A 19,613-nucleotide genomic window follows, 5' to 3' on the forward strand; every position below is an offset into this window, starting at 1 on the left:
TTTATACACAATTGTGAGCTATTTCATGAATTCTGGGAACTGAGCTTGAGTTCTCTAGAAGAGCAGAAAATCCTCTCAACTACTGAGCTATCTCTCAGACTTCCCCCATTCTGTTTCATAACGTTTATATTCACTATATTCTAAAACCAGTAGATAATATTGTTTGTCTTGTTTGGTTTGATTTGGTTTGGTTTGGTTTTTCAAGACAGGTTTTCTCTGTGGATTTTGGAGGCTGCCCTGGAACTAGCTCTGGTAGACCAGGCTGGTCTCGAACTCACAGAAATCCACCTGCCTCTGCCTCCTGGGATTAAAGGTGTGCACCACTACCACCCAGCTATGTCTATAATTTTTAATGCAAGATGCATTTTCTTAAAAAAATTAGCCATATATAGTCTGGAGATGAAGCTCTGTGGTTAGAGTTCTTGCCTATCGTGTGAAATTCTAGGTTCAACTCAAGTATGGGGAGAGGGGAAACTTATTTACTGTTCTATTGCTTTGAAGAGACACCATAACCAAGACAACTTACCAAGAAAGCATTAATTTGGGCCTTGCTGTTTCACAGGGTGAGTTCATGACCATCATGGTAGTAGTGAGCGTGGCAGCAGCAGTAGCTCTGAGAGCTCACTTCTGATCCACAGGCAGCAGCCAGAGAGAGCAAGACTGCCTAGTGTGAAGGCCATCCCAGGCCACCCCCGGTGACACACCTCCTCCAACAAGGCCACACCTCCAAATCCAACTAGGAACCAAGCATTTAAACATATGAGCCTGTGGGGACCATTCTCATGAGGTCAAACCACCCCAAACAACAAAAACATATGGGGATACTTGATTTTCTATTTTGAAAAGAGATTTAGGCAGGCAGTGGTAGTGCATGACTTTAGTCCCAGCACTAATGATGCAGAGGCAGGTACAACCTGGTCTGCAGAGTGAGTTCCAGGACAGCCAGGGCTACACAGTGAGACCGTGTCTCAAAAAACAAAACAGAACAAAACAAAAAAACAGAAAACAGATTTCGTTTTGTCATGACAGATTAGCTGTGTGTTGTATGCATATTTGACAGGCAGCCTTTACAAAAAAGTAATATTATTTAAATCATGGTTTTTACTAGAAGTTCTTCTACATCACTGCTGCATCTGATAATTAAATCTGTAAGTTGAGTCAGGTGAGGTGATGTGCTGGAGTCTTCTTCCCACCTACTTGAGAGGCTAAAGTCGGAGGATCACTCTAGCTCAAGAATTCAAGGCTGCCACACACCTTTAGTCCCAGAACTCAGGAGGCAGAGGCAGGTGGATCTCTGTGAGTTCAAAGCCAGCCTGGTCTACAAAGTGAGCTCCAGGACAGACTCTAAAGCTACAGAGAAACTCTGTCTCAAAAAAAAACAAAAATAAAACAAACAACAACAAAGAATTCAAGGCCAACTTGGGCAACAGAGTGAAAACTCAAGATCAGAATAACAACCAAAAACAAAACACAAACCTGTGAACCATGTAAGTGTGAATATTAGATTTACTCCAAGAGTTAATCTTGATTGTGAGCTTGGTCTGATGAGAAAATGCCTATGAAATTAATGACATACACTTCTGTCTGAGAGGAGAAATTAGTAACACATACTTCTGTCTGAGAGGACAGTTCTAGAGAAAATTAATGAGGTGAAAGACCTGCTTGGAATATATATAGGTCCTTTCCACAGGCTGAGGGGAAAGGGAGAAAGTCGGTCAGTCTAGACCTTCTCTCTCCCTTGCCCTTTCCCGGTCTTTTCCTCTACCCTTCCTGGCCATCATGATAGAATCCCCCTTCTGTGGTGGATTGAAACCACTGAAACTAAACAATATAAATTATTCATCATGTAAATTGTTCTCTCAGATGTTCTTTCAGAATAATAATAATAAACCTCTAATATAGAAATTTGGTACCAAGAGTGGGATGGTTGCTGGCACAAAACCTTTCTGTTTGGTTTTTAAGCCTTGCATTAGTTTTCAGGAGAAATCTGAAAGCTTAGATATCTGGCCTAGAAAGTTAGTATTTGTGGGTGATTCTGGTACTGATTTCCAAAGTGGCTGTACAAGTTTGCACTCCCACCAACAGTGGAGGAGTTTTCCCCTGACTTCACATCCTCTCCAACATAGGCTGTCATTGGCATTTTTTCTCTTAGCCATTCTGGCAGGAGTAAGATCGTATCTCAGGGTCCTTTTGATTTGCATTTCCTTGATAGCTGAGGATGGCATGTGGGCTGCGTACTCTGTAGTCAGGGAGTTATCTACTAGCAGAAATTCTTGCTCTCTCTAGTTTTCCCTTCTTGCCATAAGCCCTGATTTTTAACTTTTCCATTACAGATACAAGGGGTTATTCCATTTTTTTTGAATCTGTTGAAATTTGCTTTGTGACTGAGTATGTGGTCAGTTTTAGAGAAGATTCCATGAGGTGCTAAGAAGGTATATTCTCTTGTGTTTGGGTGAAATGTTCTATAGATGTCTGTTAAATCCATTTGAGTCATAACATCTGTTCTTTTATTTCTCTTTTAAGTTTCTGTTTGGCAGGCCTGTTCATTGGTTAGAGTGTTGAAGTCTCCCAGTATTGATGTGTGCAGTTTGATGTGTGATTTAAGCTTTAGTAATGTGTCTTTTACAAAGGAGGGTGCCCTTTTATTTGGGGCATAGGTGTTCAGAATTGAGACTTCATCTTGATGAATTTTTCCTTTGATGAATATGAAATGTCCCTCTCTATCTCTTTTGATTAATTTTAGTTTGAGTCTATTTTATTAGATATTAGGATAGCTACACCAGCTTGCTTGTTAGGTGCATTTGATTGGAAAATCTTTTCCCAATCCTTTACTCTGAGGTAATGTCTGTCATTGAAGTTGAGGTTTGTGTCTTGTATACAGCAGGACGGATCCTGTTTTCCTATCCATTCTGTTAGCCTGTATCTTTTTATAGGTGAATTTAGTCCATTGATATTAAGAGATATTATTGACCAGCGATTCCTGTTAATTATTTTTATTTTGGTGGTGGTGATGTTAGTGTGTGTGTTTCCCTTCTTTGTGTTTTGCTGTTGAGAAATTATTTATTGCCCATGTTTTTGTGGATGTAACTGAGTTCCTTGGGTCAGAGTTTTCCTAGGGCTGAATTTGTGGATATGTATTGTTTAAATCTGCTTTTGTCATGAAACATCTCGTCTTCTCTGTCTATGGTAATTTAAAGTTTTGCTGAGCAGAGTTGTCTGGGGTTGCAGGGGAGGGCTGGCCATAGGGAGGATATTCAGGTGCATAGGGTTGGGTGGCAGAATGGGTTGGAGGGACAGAGTCCAGTGTGTGGCAGAGGTGGAGTCACAGCCTGGAGGGAGGTCTCTCACCTGCTTGCAGGCTGTTGGGGACTGCACCATTGTGGTGGATTTCCTTCAGAGGTGGGGGCAGGCCCAGCTCCCTTGCTGGTGCTAAGATGTGAGTGGGTGCACAAGATATATCCTGGGGTTACTTAGGGGCTGCACTTAGGGGTGGTCCATCTGAGAGGACAGTTACTCACCTGTGTTCTCAACTGTGCCTATGTATGGCTGCCTATTCTTGTATGTGGGGAAACTGTCTTTATAGAGCTGCAGTTGGAGCCAGCCGACTTGTCCACAGTTCGTACCTGAGACGGGGAGTGTGGATTAAGAAAGGCATTAAAGGAAAAGACAGAGATAGAGGATAGATGTTGGGAGAGCAATTCAGTCACTACTGAACATCCCGAGTTTATTTGTCACCATTCTCAAATACCTTAACCAAAAAAAGGGGAACAGTGGTATCATGTATACGGAACAAACAGACTTTTCTTTCTCGGTTCTCCAAGGATTCGGTAACCACACCTTATATTTAATTTCTCATTATCTGGCCTTGAGGGTCAAGAGTAACCATACCTTAGACCAAGTCTGTTGTTATTTAAATAGGACAGCCAAGGCCAAGATCAAACATCCTACTGTAGCCCACATCTTTGACCTTTAGGTCTTATAATTTACTAAGGACAGTTTTGAATTCTCTGGCCTTTAGTCAAGATGGAGTGGAGCCATCTTTATGTGCCCCAGACAGCTTGCTAGACCCCAAGATCAGGGAAACAATGCTGCTGAGGATCTGAAAGGAACAGCATGCTACAAGCAGTTTCTTGGGTCCCAAAGAGTGTGACACAAGTATCTGCTCATTGGAAACAAGCTGCGTGATTAAGGCAGTAAAGTGGGAATGTACTCAACTAATGGGGCATAACCGTCCTTCTCAGAAGCTCAAGCTTCAGTTGCAGAGGTCAAGTGTACAACAAATAGGTGTAGTTCATTGCCAAATGTAACTGCAGCAAGATCTACCAAGCTATAAAACACATAGAATAGGTAACCAATTTCCTGGAAGGGGTGGGAAATCTGATGATAGTCACATTCTGCGTTGCATTTTTAAGGCCTGTGACATTGAACCTTCAATATGCTGTCACAGTGTAATAAAAAAAAGCTGTTACATATTTTGAGTCCTTGGGATGTATCCCTTGTATCTTTTTTACTTCATCTTCAGGAATACAATCAACCCAGTGATCTAGGGACGTAGAGCCATGATCATTTCCATCTTCCAGATGAAGAAAACGAGACATTGGGAGAATAAGACTCGGAGGCAGGGTCTCTGGCCATGTACCTATGTTGTTGAGGACCGTTGGGCTAAACTTCCCCTTACTCTTCATAAAGTAGCAGGGATTCTTCTAGAAGCATGGGACACCATTTTAAAGAACTGTGTGATAATCCTGAGAAGCTCAGTATTGTATCGTCGATATTTGGAAGCAGGAGCATGATTTGATCGTGTTCATTGCTCAGGGTCATGGCCATGATAGAAAGGGTGCTGGGTTGGAAGCCTGGAGGCAACTTGTAGTTACCCAAGACTTAGGAGGCATCCAGAGTATAAAAAACATGTGCAGGATGGATAGAGAAGAGAAAATGGAAGTGAGTAGGTTCATGGACTGGAAAAAAATACTACTTTATTTAAATATGGGGGGGCACGTGGAGGTCAGAGGACAGCTTTCAGGAGTAGTTTTTCTACCTTCACAGTGGGTCCCGGAGACTACAGCCCGGGGTTAGGCTTCCATAGCGGTGCTTCTATCAATCCAGCCATCTTACCCACCACAGAAAACAAAACAAAACAAAACACTTCATCATATTGTGGGAAATGAAGAGAAAGGAGCTCAAAGCCACGTTGTCAGCCTGTGTGACTGGTAGCTACCGATGTCAGAGCGTTTACAAGACTACAGGCCAGTGGTGGCTGATGTCTACAATCCCAGCACTAGAGGAGGAGGGTCCGGACTCAAGGGCTGTCTGGGCTACATGAGACCGTCCTGCAGAAGAACACGCTCACGGGATCTGGGTGTGGTGGTAAACACTTGGAATCACAGCACTCAGGACCCAGGGAGATCGCTAGTACAAAGCTACCCTGGGCTACATAATGAAATCTATTTCAGAGCAAACCAAAAACTAAGAGACTGAATTGAAAATTTGCTTTGAAAGAATGTTGTAACATTCATTCACAAATATAGTGATGATGAGGATGAACACTGGTTTTGGTTTATTTAAAAGAATTCACTGAATAATAAGTAAGTTGTTCTCTGGGTATTATACAGTGTGGCAGTTAAATCCTGATTAACATCTCCGGGGAATTCTGTTATTAAAGCTGTAGTCTGACAAGGACTAGTATAATAAGCCTCAATGATAATAAGTCCCATATTCAAGTTTTCTTCTCTTCAGTAACCAGCTAAGTGATTTGTCAGCTCATCCAATTCTGTTTACCAAAAGACAATAACAATCAACACATGCCAAGGCATAATTGCTACTGTATTAACTCATTACATCATTAGGGAACAGGAAATCATAGCCAATCATAATTAATTGGTATATGTGTCTTAGTTAGGGTTTCTGTTGCTGCAACAAAATGCCCTGACCACAAAGTGAGTTGGGAGGAGATGGTTTATTCATCTTACTCTTCCATATCACAGTTCATCCAAAGGAGGTCAGGACAGGAGCTCAAACAGGGCAGGAACCTGGGAGCAGGAGCTGATGCAGAGGCCATGGAGGGGAGCTCCTTACTGGCTTATTCCTCATGGCTTGCTCAGCCTTCCTTCTTGTAGGACCCAAGATCACAGCCCAGGGATGGCCCCACACACTATAGGATGGCCCCTCCACATCAATCTCTTGTCTAGAAAATGAAGCATAGGCTTGCCTACAGCCCAGTCTTATGGAGGCTTCCCTCAGTTGAGGCTCCCTCTTCTTTGATAACTCAAGCGCGTGTCAAGGTGACATAAACTGCCCAACACAATTGATCCCTTGACAGTTGGAGGCAGAGGTAGGCAGATTTCTCGAGTTCAAGGCCAGCCCGATCTACAGAACTACAGAGTGAGTTCCAGGACAACCAGGGCTACACAGTGAAACACTGTCCTTATAAACAAACAAACAAAAAAAAAAAAGTACCACACTCTTTAAAAATTCAAAAACATTAAAAATTCAGTCCCTTAAGCCAGGCATTTGTGGTGCACGCCTTTAGTCCCAGCACTAGGGAGGCAGAGGCAAGCAGATCTCTGTTGAGTTCGAGGCCAGCCCGGTCTACAGAGCTAGCTCCAAGACAGGTCCCAAAGCCACAGAGAAACTGTGTCTCAAAAAACAAATAAACAAAAAATCAGTCCCTTTAACACACCCAGTCCCTTAAAAAAAAAAACAAAAAAAAACTCTTAATTTCAAAATGTCTCAGTTGTGGGCTCCTGTTTTAAAACATCAAAATTAATTAAGTTCAATATTCCTTGCTGCAAGAGAGAAGAACCAGGACATAGTCACAGTCTGAACAAAGCAAAACTAAACTCCCAGCTGTATAAATGACTCAATGTCAATGTGTGGCACTCACTCACCGTCTTCTGGGCTCATCCAAAGGGCTTGGGTAACTCTCTGGCTCAGCCCTCTGCAGCACACACAGCTGTCTTCTAGTATAACCTTTGCTGCATGTCTAACACAGCTTCTCTGTGCTGTCATTAAACACTTCCAGAAGATTTTACCTCAGTAATGCTAGTTTCTTCTTAATCACCTCTAATTTCCCAGCTCCAGTCAAGCAGCATCAAGTATCCCAGCAAAGCAAAGGTTTCATGTTAGTACTTCTGGTGTCTAATCACAGCTGATTCTTCAGCCCCAGCTAACCAGAACCACAGAATACTAATTTAACATAACTAATGCCTCTGACAGAGTCTCTAAACTTCCCTCTGAAACTTCACAAGCCAGGCCTCCATCTGCCTTCAACATTCTTACCTTCCAAGTTCCTACAGAACAGCTCACCAAGCATCAAACGCTCAATGGATTTTTTTGGGTTTTTTTTTTTTTTTTTTTTTTTTTTTTTTTTTTTTGCACAAAGTTCCAAAGTCCTTTCACAGTCTTCCCCAAAACACCATGGTCAGGTCTGTCACAGCAATACCCCACAGTGTGTTACTATAGCAACTAGAATACTTTTTAAGTATTAATAAAAGGATATAAGCATAAGCATATTTTGGACATTCGATAAAATAGCTTGCTCCAAAAGGACATAATTCTGGTTGTAGTTTAGTCATTCAACATTTGACTGTTATTTAAGTAGGGTTCCAAAGCAAGATGCCAACATTAATAGGTCTAACTGGCATTTGAGGCCCTTGGTATTCCTTCTTTTTTGTCATAGAGCCATGAATGGTTTCTGTTTAAAGCATGGAGGGAATTTTGGGTTTATTTATACTTCCCCTTGCTTTCAGAAAGGGTTTTAGTGTAGCTGAACCCCACAGTAAGAAAGACCTTAGGTAGGCATAAAAAAAGGAACAAAAGATGAGTCAGCAGAGATCAGTCAGGAAGGTACTGTCTCTAACTGAATTACCCCAGACGACCTGGCAAGGGTGAAATGGTGTTTAGGGTAGTAAGCATTGTCCTAGGGTGGGAAAACACTGTAGAAGTAAAGGCATTGCTGGAAGAGGTCAGAGATGCACTTGCAATGCACAGGGGTTGCTATGGCCCCTGCAAAGGGTCAGGAAGTAGACGGCTCCACCACATCATCCTCCTTTCTCCTTAGTTTGGCAGGGATGAGGGAAAGCCAAGGGGCTCCCTCCAAGAAGTGAGAACGGCACCCACTCAGCCTTGCTGAGGCTGCTACGGGAGTCAAACAGACCAGCCTCATCAGGCCAGACTGAACCTGCAGGGAACTTGGAGTCTTTGGGAGACATTAGACTCTTTCCTCTGTCCCTGCAGATTGAGCTTTGGAGACAGGGATCCAGGAATCCGAGCTGTCCACAAACTCTGCATCACTACTGACCACTTCCTAAATTAATCTTGGGAATGATAATTCCCCAACATAATTTTTTAATTAAAAAAAAAAAAGAGCTAGAAGGAGGCTTCTAGAAAGGATTTGGCCTGAGGGAGAAAAACAAGTTGCAGAGGACAGTGCAGTTGGTCATGATTGAGTTGGCAGATGTGCTCCTCAGGCACATCCTTGCTCACACTGTCCTTCTCACGCTGTTCTTTCTGCTCAGTCCATGAATCTGAGTGCCTTATCAAGTTGGCCTAAAGGCAAATCTGTGGGGCATTTTCTTGATTTCTTTTTTCTTTTCTGTAGTTATTTTTTTTACTGAAAAGAGATTCTTCTCTCATGCAATGCATCTCAACCACACTTCCTCCTCCCTCCACTTCTCCCAGCTACCCCTAACATCTCCTCTCCCCCAGATCCACTCCACCTCCGTTTCCTTTGCAGAAAAGAGCACAAGCAGGAGGAAGCAACAATAAATACGGCACATGAAGGCTGGACAAAACAACCCACTCGGAGGGAAAGCGTTCCAAAGGCAGGCCCAAGAGCCTGAGACACACTTGTTCCCACTGTTAGCGGCCCCACAAAAACACCAAGCTAACAGATATGCAGAGGACCTGGGCAAGCCCATGCAAGCCCTGTGCTTGCCCTTTCTTTGAGCCAATGTGAGTTGATTCTGAGGGGTTCTGCCTTCTCCAGGAGAAGGTGCCCAATGAAAACCTCCAGTTTAGACTCTGTCTGCATAGTCTGACTGCGGGTCTCTGTACGTGTCCACATCTGCCGATGGAGAAAGCCTCTGCGGTGACAACTGGACAAGGCACTGACCTAGGAGTGTATCAGGGTATGGTTAGGAATCATTTCACTGAGTGTTTTTAGGAGTCTTTACTGGCTGGTGCCCCACTGCAAGCCTTTCGGTCTGGGATCTGTTAGGCATCTGTGACCTGTGTGTGTGTGTTTGTATGTTTGTTTGTTTTAAAACAACAGTCTTTGTTGCGTGTCACATGGTCTGCATGCAATAATACTCCCAGTCCAGGAGCACTCATGCAGTGCAAAGTCTAACCATGGAGGAAGTTGGGATATGCCTCTCAGGACTGCACTGGAAAAATCTGTCTGGTTAACCTGCCGCAAAGCATGCCCAGGGTCACTGGTGCACCTGGTGCAGACAACTACAGGAGCATGGCTGGCCCCGTCTGGGACTGGGACAGAGGGCCACGCAGGTCACCCTGGTCTCTGAGTTGATACAGCTCTTTGTTGGGGGCTATTTATTTCATGGTTGCTCATTTTTAAAAAGTAATATGCTCTCAGGCAAAGTTTAAAACTTGATCATGTTTATACATTCACCAGTAACAAGAGGAAAGTAAGTTGAAATGCTGGTCATATTTATGGGACACGCTTTTCTTTTCTGACTCCTTGATAAATTCATGTTCCAAAACTAAAATCAGTTTTCTTCTGAACAGGACAGGGATGGGTATGATTTTAAAACAGACCACAGCATAGAGATGGATGGAGGAACACAATTAGTCCTGTCATAAGAAATGCTCTTCTTGGTGGACAGACCTACACCAGAATCACACGAGTCGCTTTAAATGAATCATTAAATAATTGCATACAAATCACTAGACCTTGAGTGAGGTCTGCAAAATTTAATATTTTAAGTTGCAGACAGTAAACTAAAATCTTAGGTGGTCTAATTCAGTATTAGAAGTATAGCTGGACAGTGGTGGTACACTCCTTTCATTCCAGGAGGCAGAGGCAGGTGGATCTCTGTGAGTTCAAGGCCAGCCGGGTCTACAGAGTGAGTTCCGGTATGAGCAGGGCTACACAGAGAAACCCTGTCTTGAAAACAAACAAAAGAGGGTGCAAAGCCCAGCTCTGAGAGAAAAGGCTCCTGAGTCATAGGTTCTACTGCAGATGCGCGTGCTTATCTCCTGGAATGGCTGTGTGTCTCATGGAACCTCAGTGCTTTACAAGAACTGGCTTGATCGCTGTAAGTAAATATCTGATCTGCTGATCTGCCCTGTTGAAACTTACTCAGCTTTCCTGGGCCTCCATTTCCTCATGTGTAAAAAAGACACTAGGTGGCATCTGTGGTAGTTTTTGGCACTAAGATTCTGAGCCTAGAATTTTCCACAGGGCACTTTTCTTTTAACTATGTGTGCCTGTGTCTCCACGTGTGTATACATACATCACTAAAGCAGGAGTACATGTGACTCTTTGGATTATAGATAATCCAAAATTTAATTCTATGTAGTAAGAGTAAACTCATGTATGATACAAATACCAAGTAGGAATAATTTTGTCACATGAATTCTCGTGGCAAACTCTGCAGTCACTACAAATGAATGTGGCAAATAACGTTCTTTTTTAACTTTGCTTTGGATTTTTCCCTCCATAAGTGTGTTGAAAGTGTTATCATGGTTGTTAGTCTTTCAATTCCACTTTCTTATTTACAAAATAGATGTAAAATAGGCCCTCCCTCGGGCTTCAGCGGGCACACATTCTGTCAGGGTGGCATTTGTCTGAGTATTTCATACTCACGTATCTCAAAGAGATGATAGTGGGTCATAGGCAGTGATTTAGGGATGAGTTTAATTGGGTGGGTCATAAAAACTGTAATTTTCTGCAGCGGCTAATGAATACTTGAATGGGAGGTGATTGATAAACTTCCTAGTGTGGTTATGTGGTTATCAGAATATCAAAGTCAAATAGTATGGGTAACTAGTTCCAGTGTTATGTTATTATTATATATTACTGTTTTATTCCTATTGATTCATCATATAGTTGAATGTCAACTTGTCTGAGCTCACAAGCACACACTCAGGATATCTTTTTGAGGCCTGGTCCCTCCTCCCAAGTCCCAAATGAAGCCTCTGTTATCTGCCATAAACAGTGCCCCTATTGATGAATTTCACATGGAAACCATTTGCTTTTGTGTTATTGAAGCATAATAAGCTTAACATAATTTAACATTTTAAGTGTGTTGGAGTGAGGCACAGCTGGGACTAAATGGATACACAGAAAATATTTAATGTCAGATTTTATACTCTTGTCTAGATAAAGACTTCATTTAGAAATCTCATTCTCATTGGGCACGCAGAGCACTCAGGGTGGAGGGGAAGACTCCCTGGTGAGAAACTAGCCACAGTTTAGCTCCCTCCTCCCCAGACAGGGACTTGCTATGTAGTTCAGGCTGGCCTGGAACTCACAGAAATCCACTAAATATGTCTTCACATGCCAGGATTAAAGGTGTGCACCACCACGCCCAGCATGCCCTAAAATGTAACCGTTCTATAGCATTATTAGAAAATACTTCCTGTTGCTTGCTTGTTTTTCTCTTTTTTAATAAAAAAATGATTTTGTCTTTTAGGGAACATTATTTTTCTATGAAGTGTAATTCTCTGCCCTTTGGTGGTGGTGGTGGTGGTGGTGGTGGTGGTGGTGGTGGTGGTGGTGGTGGTGGCACACACATTTAACCCTAGTACTGAGGAGACAGAGGCAGGCAGATCTCTGTGAGCTCAAGGCCAGCCTGGTCTATAGAGCAAGTTCCAGGACAGGCTCCAAAGCTACACAGAGAACCCTGTCTTAAAAAAAAAAAAAATGTAATTATCTGATTTTTCTCTCACACATTTGCATGTTTGCATCTTTTTAACGGAAGATATTTGTACTGGGCTTGTCCTTGCACATTCAAAGTCTTTTTCTTAGTGTTACCAAATCATGTTGATTTTAAGTAGCACATGTGTGTACTAGAAGGTATGAATATGTTATTATTATTAATAATATATACAAACCAAGGTTATCTTGTTGGTGGTGATTTGGTTTGGTTTGCTTTTCAAGAGAGGGTTTCTTTCTCTGTGTAACCTTGGCTGTCCTGGAACTCGCTGTGCAGACCAGGCTGGCCTTGAACTCACAGAGATCTGCCGGCCTCTGCTTTCTGAGTACTGGGATTAAAGGTGTGCCCCACCGGCATCCCAGCACAAGGTTATTTTCTATATTTGTGATTCCTTACTTGTTTTTTTTTTTTTTAACTAAACATTTCTACCCTGTGTGAATCATTCCCCTCATATTTTAACAACAATGCCCTCTTGTACAGACTCCACGGACTTACTGCTGTGCGAACACAGAAGACCTGGAGACAGTCATTCACCACGTCCACAGCCTGTACCCTTCCGCCCCGTTTCTGGCAGCAGGCGTGTCAATGGGAGGGTAAGCACCTGTCTCTCTTAAATGCTGGAGAGGGGAGCAGTCCTCATGGATGGCGTTCTCTCTCTCTCTCTCTCTCTCTCTCTCTCTCTCTCTCTCTCTCTCTCTGAGGACTACAAGCAAGAGGAGCAGTCCTTACTGCTCTCTCTGAGAGGACTACGAGCTAGCTCAACAGTTAACTGTGGGTGTTTGAGTCTCTCAGGTGTGGCTGAAGGAAGGCAGAAACAAATCAGCTCAGACAAATTGTAGCATTTCCCTTGGTTCTGATGCAAACGGAACAGTGAGTCCTTCTTGGGGAGCCACCTGATAAATGTAATTTTGCTAATTTCCCACTCCAGATGCTGTTATGCTAATAAGGCTTATGCAATTGCCCTTACATTGGGGTTTATTTGGAATTTTGTTTTTTGAAGACTTACTGTTATTTATGTGTATGTCTGTCTATGTATATACCATATTGGAGGTGAGGTTCCTCTAAAGGTCAGATGGCATTTGGCTCCATGGAGCTGGAGTTACAAGTGTTTGTGAGCGCTGGGAACTGAACTCAGGTCCCCTGGGAAGACAACAAGAACTTCGTAGTAGAGCAAGTCCAGCACTGTTTGGAAACTCTCTTCTACCACACTTGGGTTTGAGTGATGGCTGGCACTAATAACTGTTTGTAGTATGTGTATAGAGTGAGCTTAAGGAAATCTAAAAGTTATTATCTAGAATTTTCCTGTACTTTAGACCCCTCTCACCATTGTCCAAACTTACTTTTTAATTTAATGAACTTACTTTTTATAGTGCTGGGGATTTAATCTAGAATCAATGCACATTAAGCAGACACATTAGCACTGAGGTGCATACTGCTACCCCAAACTATTGTATTTTATTTTTCTAAAATTTTATCTGCTGAAAATTTCTCTCTTACAAATCTTTGTTTGTAGACATACATATACACATACATACGTACATACATACATAAAACTATAGACATTTTCCCCCACCAAACTCTATAATATGAATGCTATCTGTATCCTTTTCATTAGACTATTTTACCATGCATATGTTTTATTCTGCATTATTGGTGCTGAGGCACACTAATGACCATTTGCCTTTATTTTAAAAGCTGATTTTGGGGGGCTGGAGAGATGTCTTAGCAATTAAGAACACTTGCTGTTCTTTGTTAAGAACCCAGATTTGGTTTCCCAGCACCCCCCACATGGCTGCTCACAACCTTCTGTTACTCCAGTTCCTGGGGATCCTAAGTGACCTCTTGTGGCCTCCAGGGGTATTGTACATGCATGGTTGGCAGACACACATAAGATAGAAGTAAACTGCTCTCTCTTTCTTTAACCTGTTCTTTAAGGCCAGTCAGTATTTAAAATGGAAAATATTTTTCTTAACTTTATTCTGGATGTGTATTTGCCATCTCAGTTTTCAGGACATCTTGAGAGGGGATGTGCTCGAAGGTAAAGGCCGCCATGAATGCCAGGCTCTGAAGGTCAGGCTGTGACCAGAGCTTTTTGGATTCTGGTAAAGAATCCATCCCTTACATTAGCATGGAAAGTCTGGCTTGACCTAGTAAAGGAAGAACTCTGAGTCAGCGTGGAAACAGGCAGAATTTCCAGGTTGTGCTTAAGGGGCAGATTTTAGCATCTCTTTCCTTCAGCCCACAGTGTGAACCTGAAAAGACAGAGTAAGGGCTGAACTTTTTCTCCTTAATCGTATAAATTCATGACTTTTTTTTTTTTCAAGGCTAGCCCTTATATAAAGAGGCCCCAATTGTGTATTCAGAAGCTCTCAGGAAAGGACCTATTCATTCATTCAGCTTTGACGCCTCAGTGCCCAAAGGCTGGGTCTGACCATTGGGTTAGCTTTTCCAGCTGGCTGAATATTAATGTCTTGTAAATTAGTTGAAGGAATCACACCTTCTAGTTGCCTAGTGCTGTGATGCCTTCCCAAGTGGGTGCATTTTTTTTTTTTTTTTGAGCTGCAGCTGACAAAAGCATAGTTTAAGTGACAGTTTTATGCCCAGTGAGCCATGGACCGGGGTCATCCCAGGACCCGTGATGCCTGGGGCCAAGTATGGGCTTTGAGCCAGAACTGAGTTAAGGCAAGAAACTCTCCAGCTCTGGACCCAGATTCTAGTCTCCCAGTGAGACTAGAAATGAATAGAAAACTCCAGACACGTAAAAATGGAAGATGAGAGTATTCCTAGCACACAGTCATCCCCGATCAGTGATTGTCAGCTTGTGGGTAATCTCGCTTGACCAATATCACCCACTTCTCCAACTCATTCCCACCTCTGATTAACTGACCCTCATAATCATTGGTCATTATTTCAAACGGCACTGAGCAGAGAACATGCTTAACCACGGGAGGCCCTAGGGTCACTTCCTAGTCCCTCAAAACAATAAATCAACAATAAATCACCTCTTGGCCTTTGGCTGTGATCTGGTAAGTGTGGGGTCCGTTCTCACCTTAGTGAGAGCCTCTCTGGCAGGACAATAGATTAAGTGTACTCTGGAACAGGGAGATGGGATGGGATCTTGCTTTGTCTACACAGAGCACAAGGCATCAGCCTTGTCTCACAGCACTTCTTAGAGTGGAACACACAGAAGAAAGTCAGCGTATTAATATTTCACTCGGTAGCTCTAAATAGAAAAGTGGTAATACTCTTACATACCTGAACAAGATTAACAAACAGTGCTTCTTAAGTGTCACTAAATACTGAGTGTTCATATTTCCCCCAAAATCCGTTACTTAACTTTATTGTCTGATATACAGATGCCAAATAAAATCCATTCTTTGGTATTCAAACCCTTTAACCCATGAATTCTTTCTCCATCTAGACCTCACGCCAGTGTTTACCCCGCCCCCACACTGGTGAGCAAATAGGTCTGTCTCTCCATGTAAAATAACCTTTTGAGGTAGCATCTTGACATCATCTCACTCCCGAAATGCATCTAAAGATTTGGCTGTGCCTATTTCAGGGTCATTTTGCTTTAGATCCTTCCCAGCTGTTCTGGTTTGAGGAGGGGAGGATTGGGGGGGGGGTGAGTCAGGGTTTCTCTGTGGCTTTGGAGGCTGTCCATGAACTCGCTCTATAGACCAGACTGGCCTTAAACTCACAGAGATCCTCCTGCCTCTGCGTCCTCAGTGCTGGGATTAAAGACAGGCGCCACCACCGCCCAGCCCAGTTTGGGTATTTTACCTGACCTCCAGCTGAAGTGTAAATCACTATGTGAGAGCTCTAGGATGAGGTCTTTGCAGGGCAGAGAGCACCTTCACGTGGATCTGTGCCTGCAGCACTGTGTGCATGTCACAGTCATTGCCAAGGGTCCCTTTCAAATCGCATGTGATGGAGCACATGTGCCATTGTAGCATCCCTGGAGGATGAGGCGGGAGGCTGGCTGGGAGTTCCCAGCCAGCCTGAGCCAAAAACAGGGAAGCGAGGTAACTGAGCAGGTGAGGCCACTTGCTGCCTTGCGCGACAACCTGAGTTTTGTCCTGGGATCTACATAGGAGAGAACGGACTCCCTCAAATTGTTCTCTGACCTCCACAAACTTGTTGTAGAGGGTACGTACATGTGTAGACACACACACACACACACACACACACACACAAATAAATGTAATTTTTGAAGTTTTTCAGAAAAATTATATTCAAAAGCTAGATGTCCACTTTTTATAAAAATTTCCTGCCCTTAAGCCAGGTGGTGGTGGCACACACTTTTAATTCCAGGATTTAGGATTAAGAAGTTAACAGATCTCTGTAAATTCAAGGCCACACTGACTACACAAATTGATCCAGTCCTAAAAGAAACAGCTCACACAAAGGTGACCTCAGCACTTGGGATCACACACTCTTAATCCCAGCATTATGGAGGTGGAGACAGGAGCGATGTGGCTGGGCGGAGAAAGGAATATAAGGAGGAGGAGGAGACAGGAACCCAGAGCTTTTGCCTCTGAGGACTCGTGGGGACAGGATTGCCACTTCATCTGGGTAGAGGGAAGATCTACTGCCTTGGCTGCTTTGCTTCTCGGATCTTCAGCTTGAAGCTTGAACGCCAATATCAGTCTCTGGGTTTTTTGTGCTACATGAGCAGATGAAATGTCTCAGTGGATAAAGGTGCCTGCCACCAAGCCTGATGAACTGAGTTTGTTCCCCCCTCCTGGACCCACATGGTAGAAGGTGAGACCTGACTCTGGCAGGTTGTCCTCTTGACATCCATACACTGTGGCATGTGCACATGCACAAATAAACAATACAAGCAAAAAAAAATCTGAGAATATAAATATGAGGAAAGAACAAAGATAAGTCTAATATGCAGGACTTAAAAAGTAGTCACGGGTGATGGTACAGACCCAGCTCTTGGGAAGCTAAGGTGAGAAGGTCAAATGTTCAAGGTTGTTCTACAGAGGTGAGTATTCAAGATCAGCCTGTACTGACTGAGATCTTACCTCAAAAAAAAAAAAAAAAAAAAAAAAAAAGGAAGGAAGTAAAGAAGGGAGGGAGGGCGGGACGGAGGGACAGAGGGACGGAGGGAGGGAAGAAAGACCAAGCATTGGTTACTCCTGGTTCCTGCCTTGCCTTTGTGACATGCACAGTTAGAGATGGACTCTTGAGGGATGTAACCAGTCACAATATTCTTGTTTCTCCCTATTTTAGAATGCTGCTTCTAAATTACTTGGGCAAAACTGGGTCCAAAACTCCTTTGATGGCTGCTGCGACATTTTCAGTTGGCTGGAATACTTTTGCGTGTTCCGAGTCGTTGGAGAAACCCCTGAACTGGCTGCTGTTTAATTATTATTTGACAACTTGCCTCCAGTCCTCAGTTAAGAGGTAAGTCACAGTTGAAACCTTTTGTTACCAAACGTTTTCAGATTCCATGACCCAGCAGTAGGAAACTTTAGATTGTGACACTACTGGTATATGTTTATTTATTTATACAGTATATGTATTACTGTACTAAAATGTTCTCTACATTATGAATGCATCAAAACTTACAAGTGAAAAATGTACGTGAAAGTCATAATTAATGCAGCTGGGTGGTCGTGGCGCACGCCTTTAATCCCAGCACTCGGGAGGCAGTGGCAGGTGGATCTCTGTGAATTCGAGTCTAGCCTGGTCTACAAAATGAGTTCCAGGACAACCAGGGCTATTACACAGAGAAACCCTGTCTTGAAACCCTCCCCCCCAAAAAAGAAGACATAATACATTCTTTCTGTGCCTGTGTCCCCCTGTTTTGAAGGTTGCTATTCCAAATTACTGGGAAAACTCTGGCATTAGTGTGCACTGTTTGGTGATGTGTCTGGACTGCCTCCTTAGATCCTAGTTGTTGGTCTTTTCCAAACCTAATGCTTTCTCAGGTAATGTGTTAAGAGTGTCCTGTGTTGCCAGGTGGCGGCGACGCATGCCTTTAGTCCCAGCACCTGGTAGGCAGAGGCAGGTGGATTTCTGTGAGTTTCAGGCCAGCCTGCTCTACAGAGTGAGTACCAGGACAGCTCCAAAGCCACAGAGAAACCCTGTCTCAGGAGAAAAATAAAAAATAAAAAAGAATGTGCTGTGTATCTGGGTGTGGTGGACACCCCTTTAATCCCAGCACACAGGAGGCAGAGGCAGGTGGATCCCTGTGAGTTCAAGATCTGCCTGGTCTAAATAGTGAGCTCCATGACAGCTTAAGCTACATTAGAGAGACCCTGTCCCAACAAGGAAAGAGTGTCCCATGTTGAATAATATAGCTCCTTAAGCATGTTCTTACTTACAAGCATGGTATGTTCTAGAATGGGAGAGTATGAGCTGACAAGATGGCTCAGTAGGTAAAGGCACCTGCCACCAAGCCTTACAACCTTACTTTAATCCCTGTGACCCATATGGTGAATCTTTGACCTACACACACACTGTGCCTTATACACATGGATTCAAATGATTTTTTTTAATTTTAAGGAAATGTATTCAAAAAAGAAAGAAATAGAATGCAGTTCACTTTCAAATTCATAGCTTATGATTCTTATGCCATCAAACTAATGTTTCTACATCAGTTTTTAGCACAAAACATCAAGATGTTTCTATTTTATTCCTTTAACGGCCATTACTATTTGTTTATTTGTTAGGTGCTGGATATTGAACCCAGGATCTCAAGCATGCTGACCACATACTCAACCACTATAGCCTCCACCCCAACCCTCCCATGCATGTTTAAACGAATTGATCAATATGTGATTTAATGAAAACTGTTATCCTGAAAGTTGATATCTAATACTGGATTAGATTTACCTGTTTGTTTAGTTACAAATATTGATTATAAGTGTTGCTAAAAAATACTATAGAGTCATCATGTCATTATTATAGCAGTGGTTACTAATTGTCTCTGGCATGATCATTGACATGGAAACAGTAGCAAAAACTGAAGAATCCCTTGGATTAAAGTATTAGTTGAGGGCCTAAAGAGGCATCTTGTTCCATGTGTGAAGTTCAGTCCCTATTACTGCCAGAAGATGAATATCTATCGATCACAAAAGAAATGTGACAAGGGCCAGGTGTGGCGGTGCACACCTTTCAAAGCCAGCCTGGTCTACAGAGCAAGTTTGGGGACCGCTAGGTTTGCACAGAGAAGCCTTGCCTCAAAAAACTAAAATAGAAGAAGGAAGGAAAAAGTGGCCAACTCTTAAGATACAAGTCTACAAAAATATTAGTTCTGGTTTTACTGGTGTAATGGCAAAGCAGTTCCTTGGAGTGGATACTGTGCTTGCCATGAAAGCATTAGGAGGGGAGTTTCGATCCCCAGCGCCCAAGTGGAGCCAGATGTGGTTGTTGGTTTGAGTCTGTAACCCAGCGCTCGTGGGAGGATGGGAGGCAGAGATGGGGTAGCCTGGGGGGCAGTGGGAACTGCCCAAAGCTGCCCTCTAGCCTCAGCATATGCACCGGGGGTATGCAAGACACGCACGCACACATGCTTAAGCAAACGTAAAATATTTTCATTATGCTTTCATTAACTTTGTGTGAGCAGTATGCTGTGTAGGTCAGAGAACCATCTGTGAGGAAATTCTCTTTCTCCCATGTAGGTCCAGAACTGAACTCAAGTCATCAGGCTTAACAGCATGTGTCTTTACCCCCTGAGCCATCTCATTGGCCCAGCAAATA

The 19,613-nt window shown here is 43.0% G+C and overlaps 1 protein-coding gene across 1 annotated transcript in view; it reads left to right on the forward strand.

The window, feature by feature from the left end:
* Positions 1-19,613, forward strand: part of Abhd3 (abhydrolase domain containing 3, phospholipase) — a 43,347-nt gene that overhangs the window by 18,995 nt on the left and 4,739 nt on the right. The window contains exons 5-6 of the mRNA XM_051202115.1: positions 12,378-12,490; positions 17,139-17,312. Coding sequence (XP_051058072.1) covers positions 12,378-12,490; positions 17,139-17,312 — 287 coding nt within the window. The remainder of the gene's footprint in view (positions 1-12,377; positions 12,491-17,138; positions 17,313-19,613) is intronic.

The sequence above is a fragment of the Phodopus roborovskii genome, unplaced genomic scaffold, assembly GCF_943737965.1.
Source record: "Phodopus roborovskii unplaced genomic scaffold, PHOROB, whole genome shotgun sequence".
In the NCBI taxonomy this organism is placed as follows: domain Eukaryota; kingdom Metazoa; phylum Chordata; class Mammalia; order Rodentia; family Cricetidae; genus Phodopus; species Phodopus roborovskii.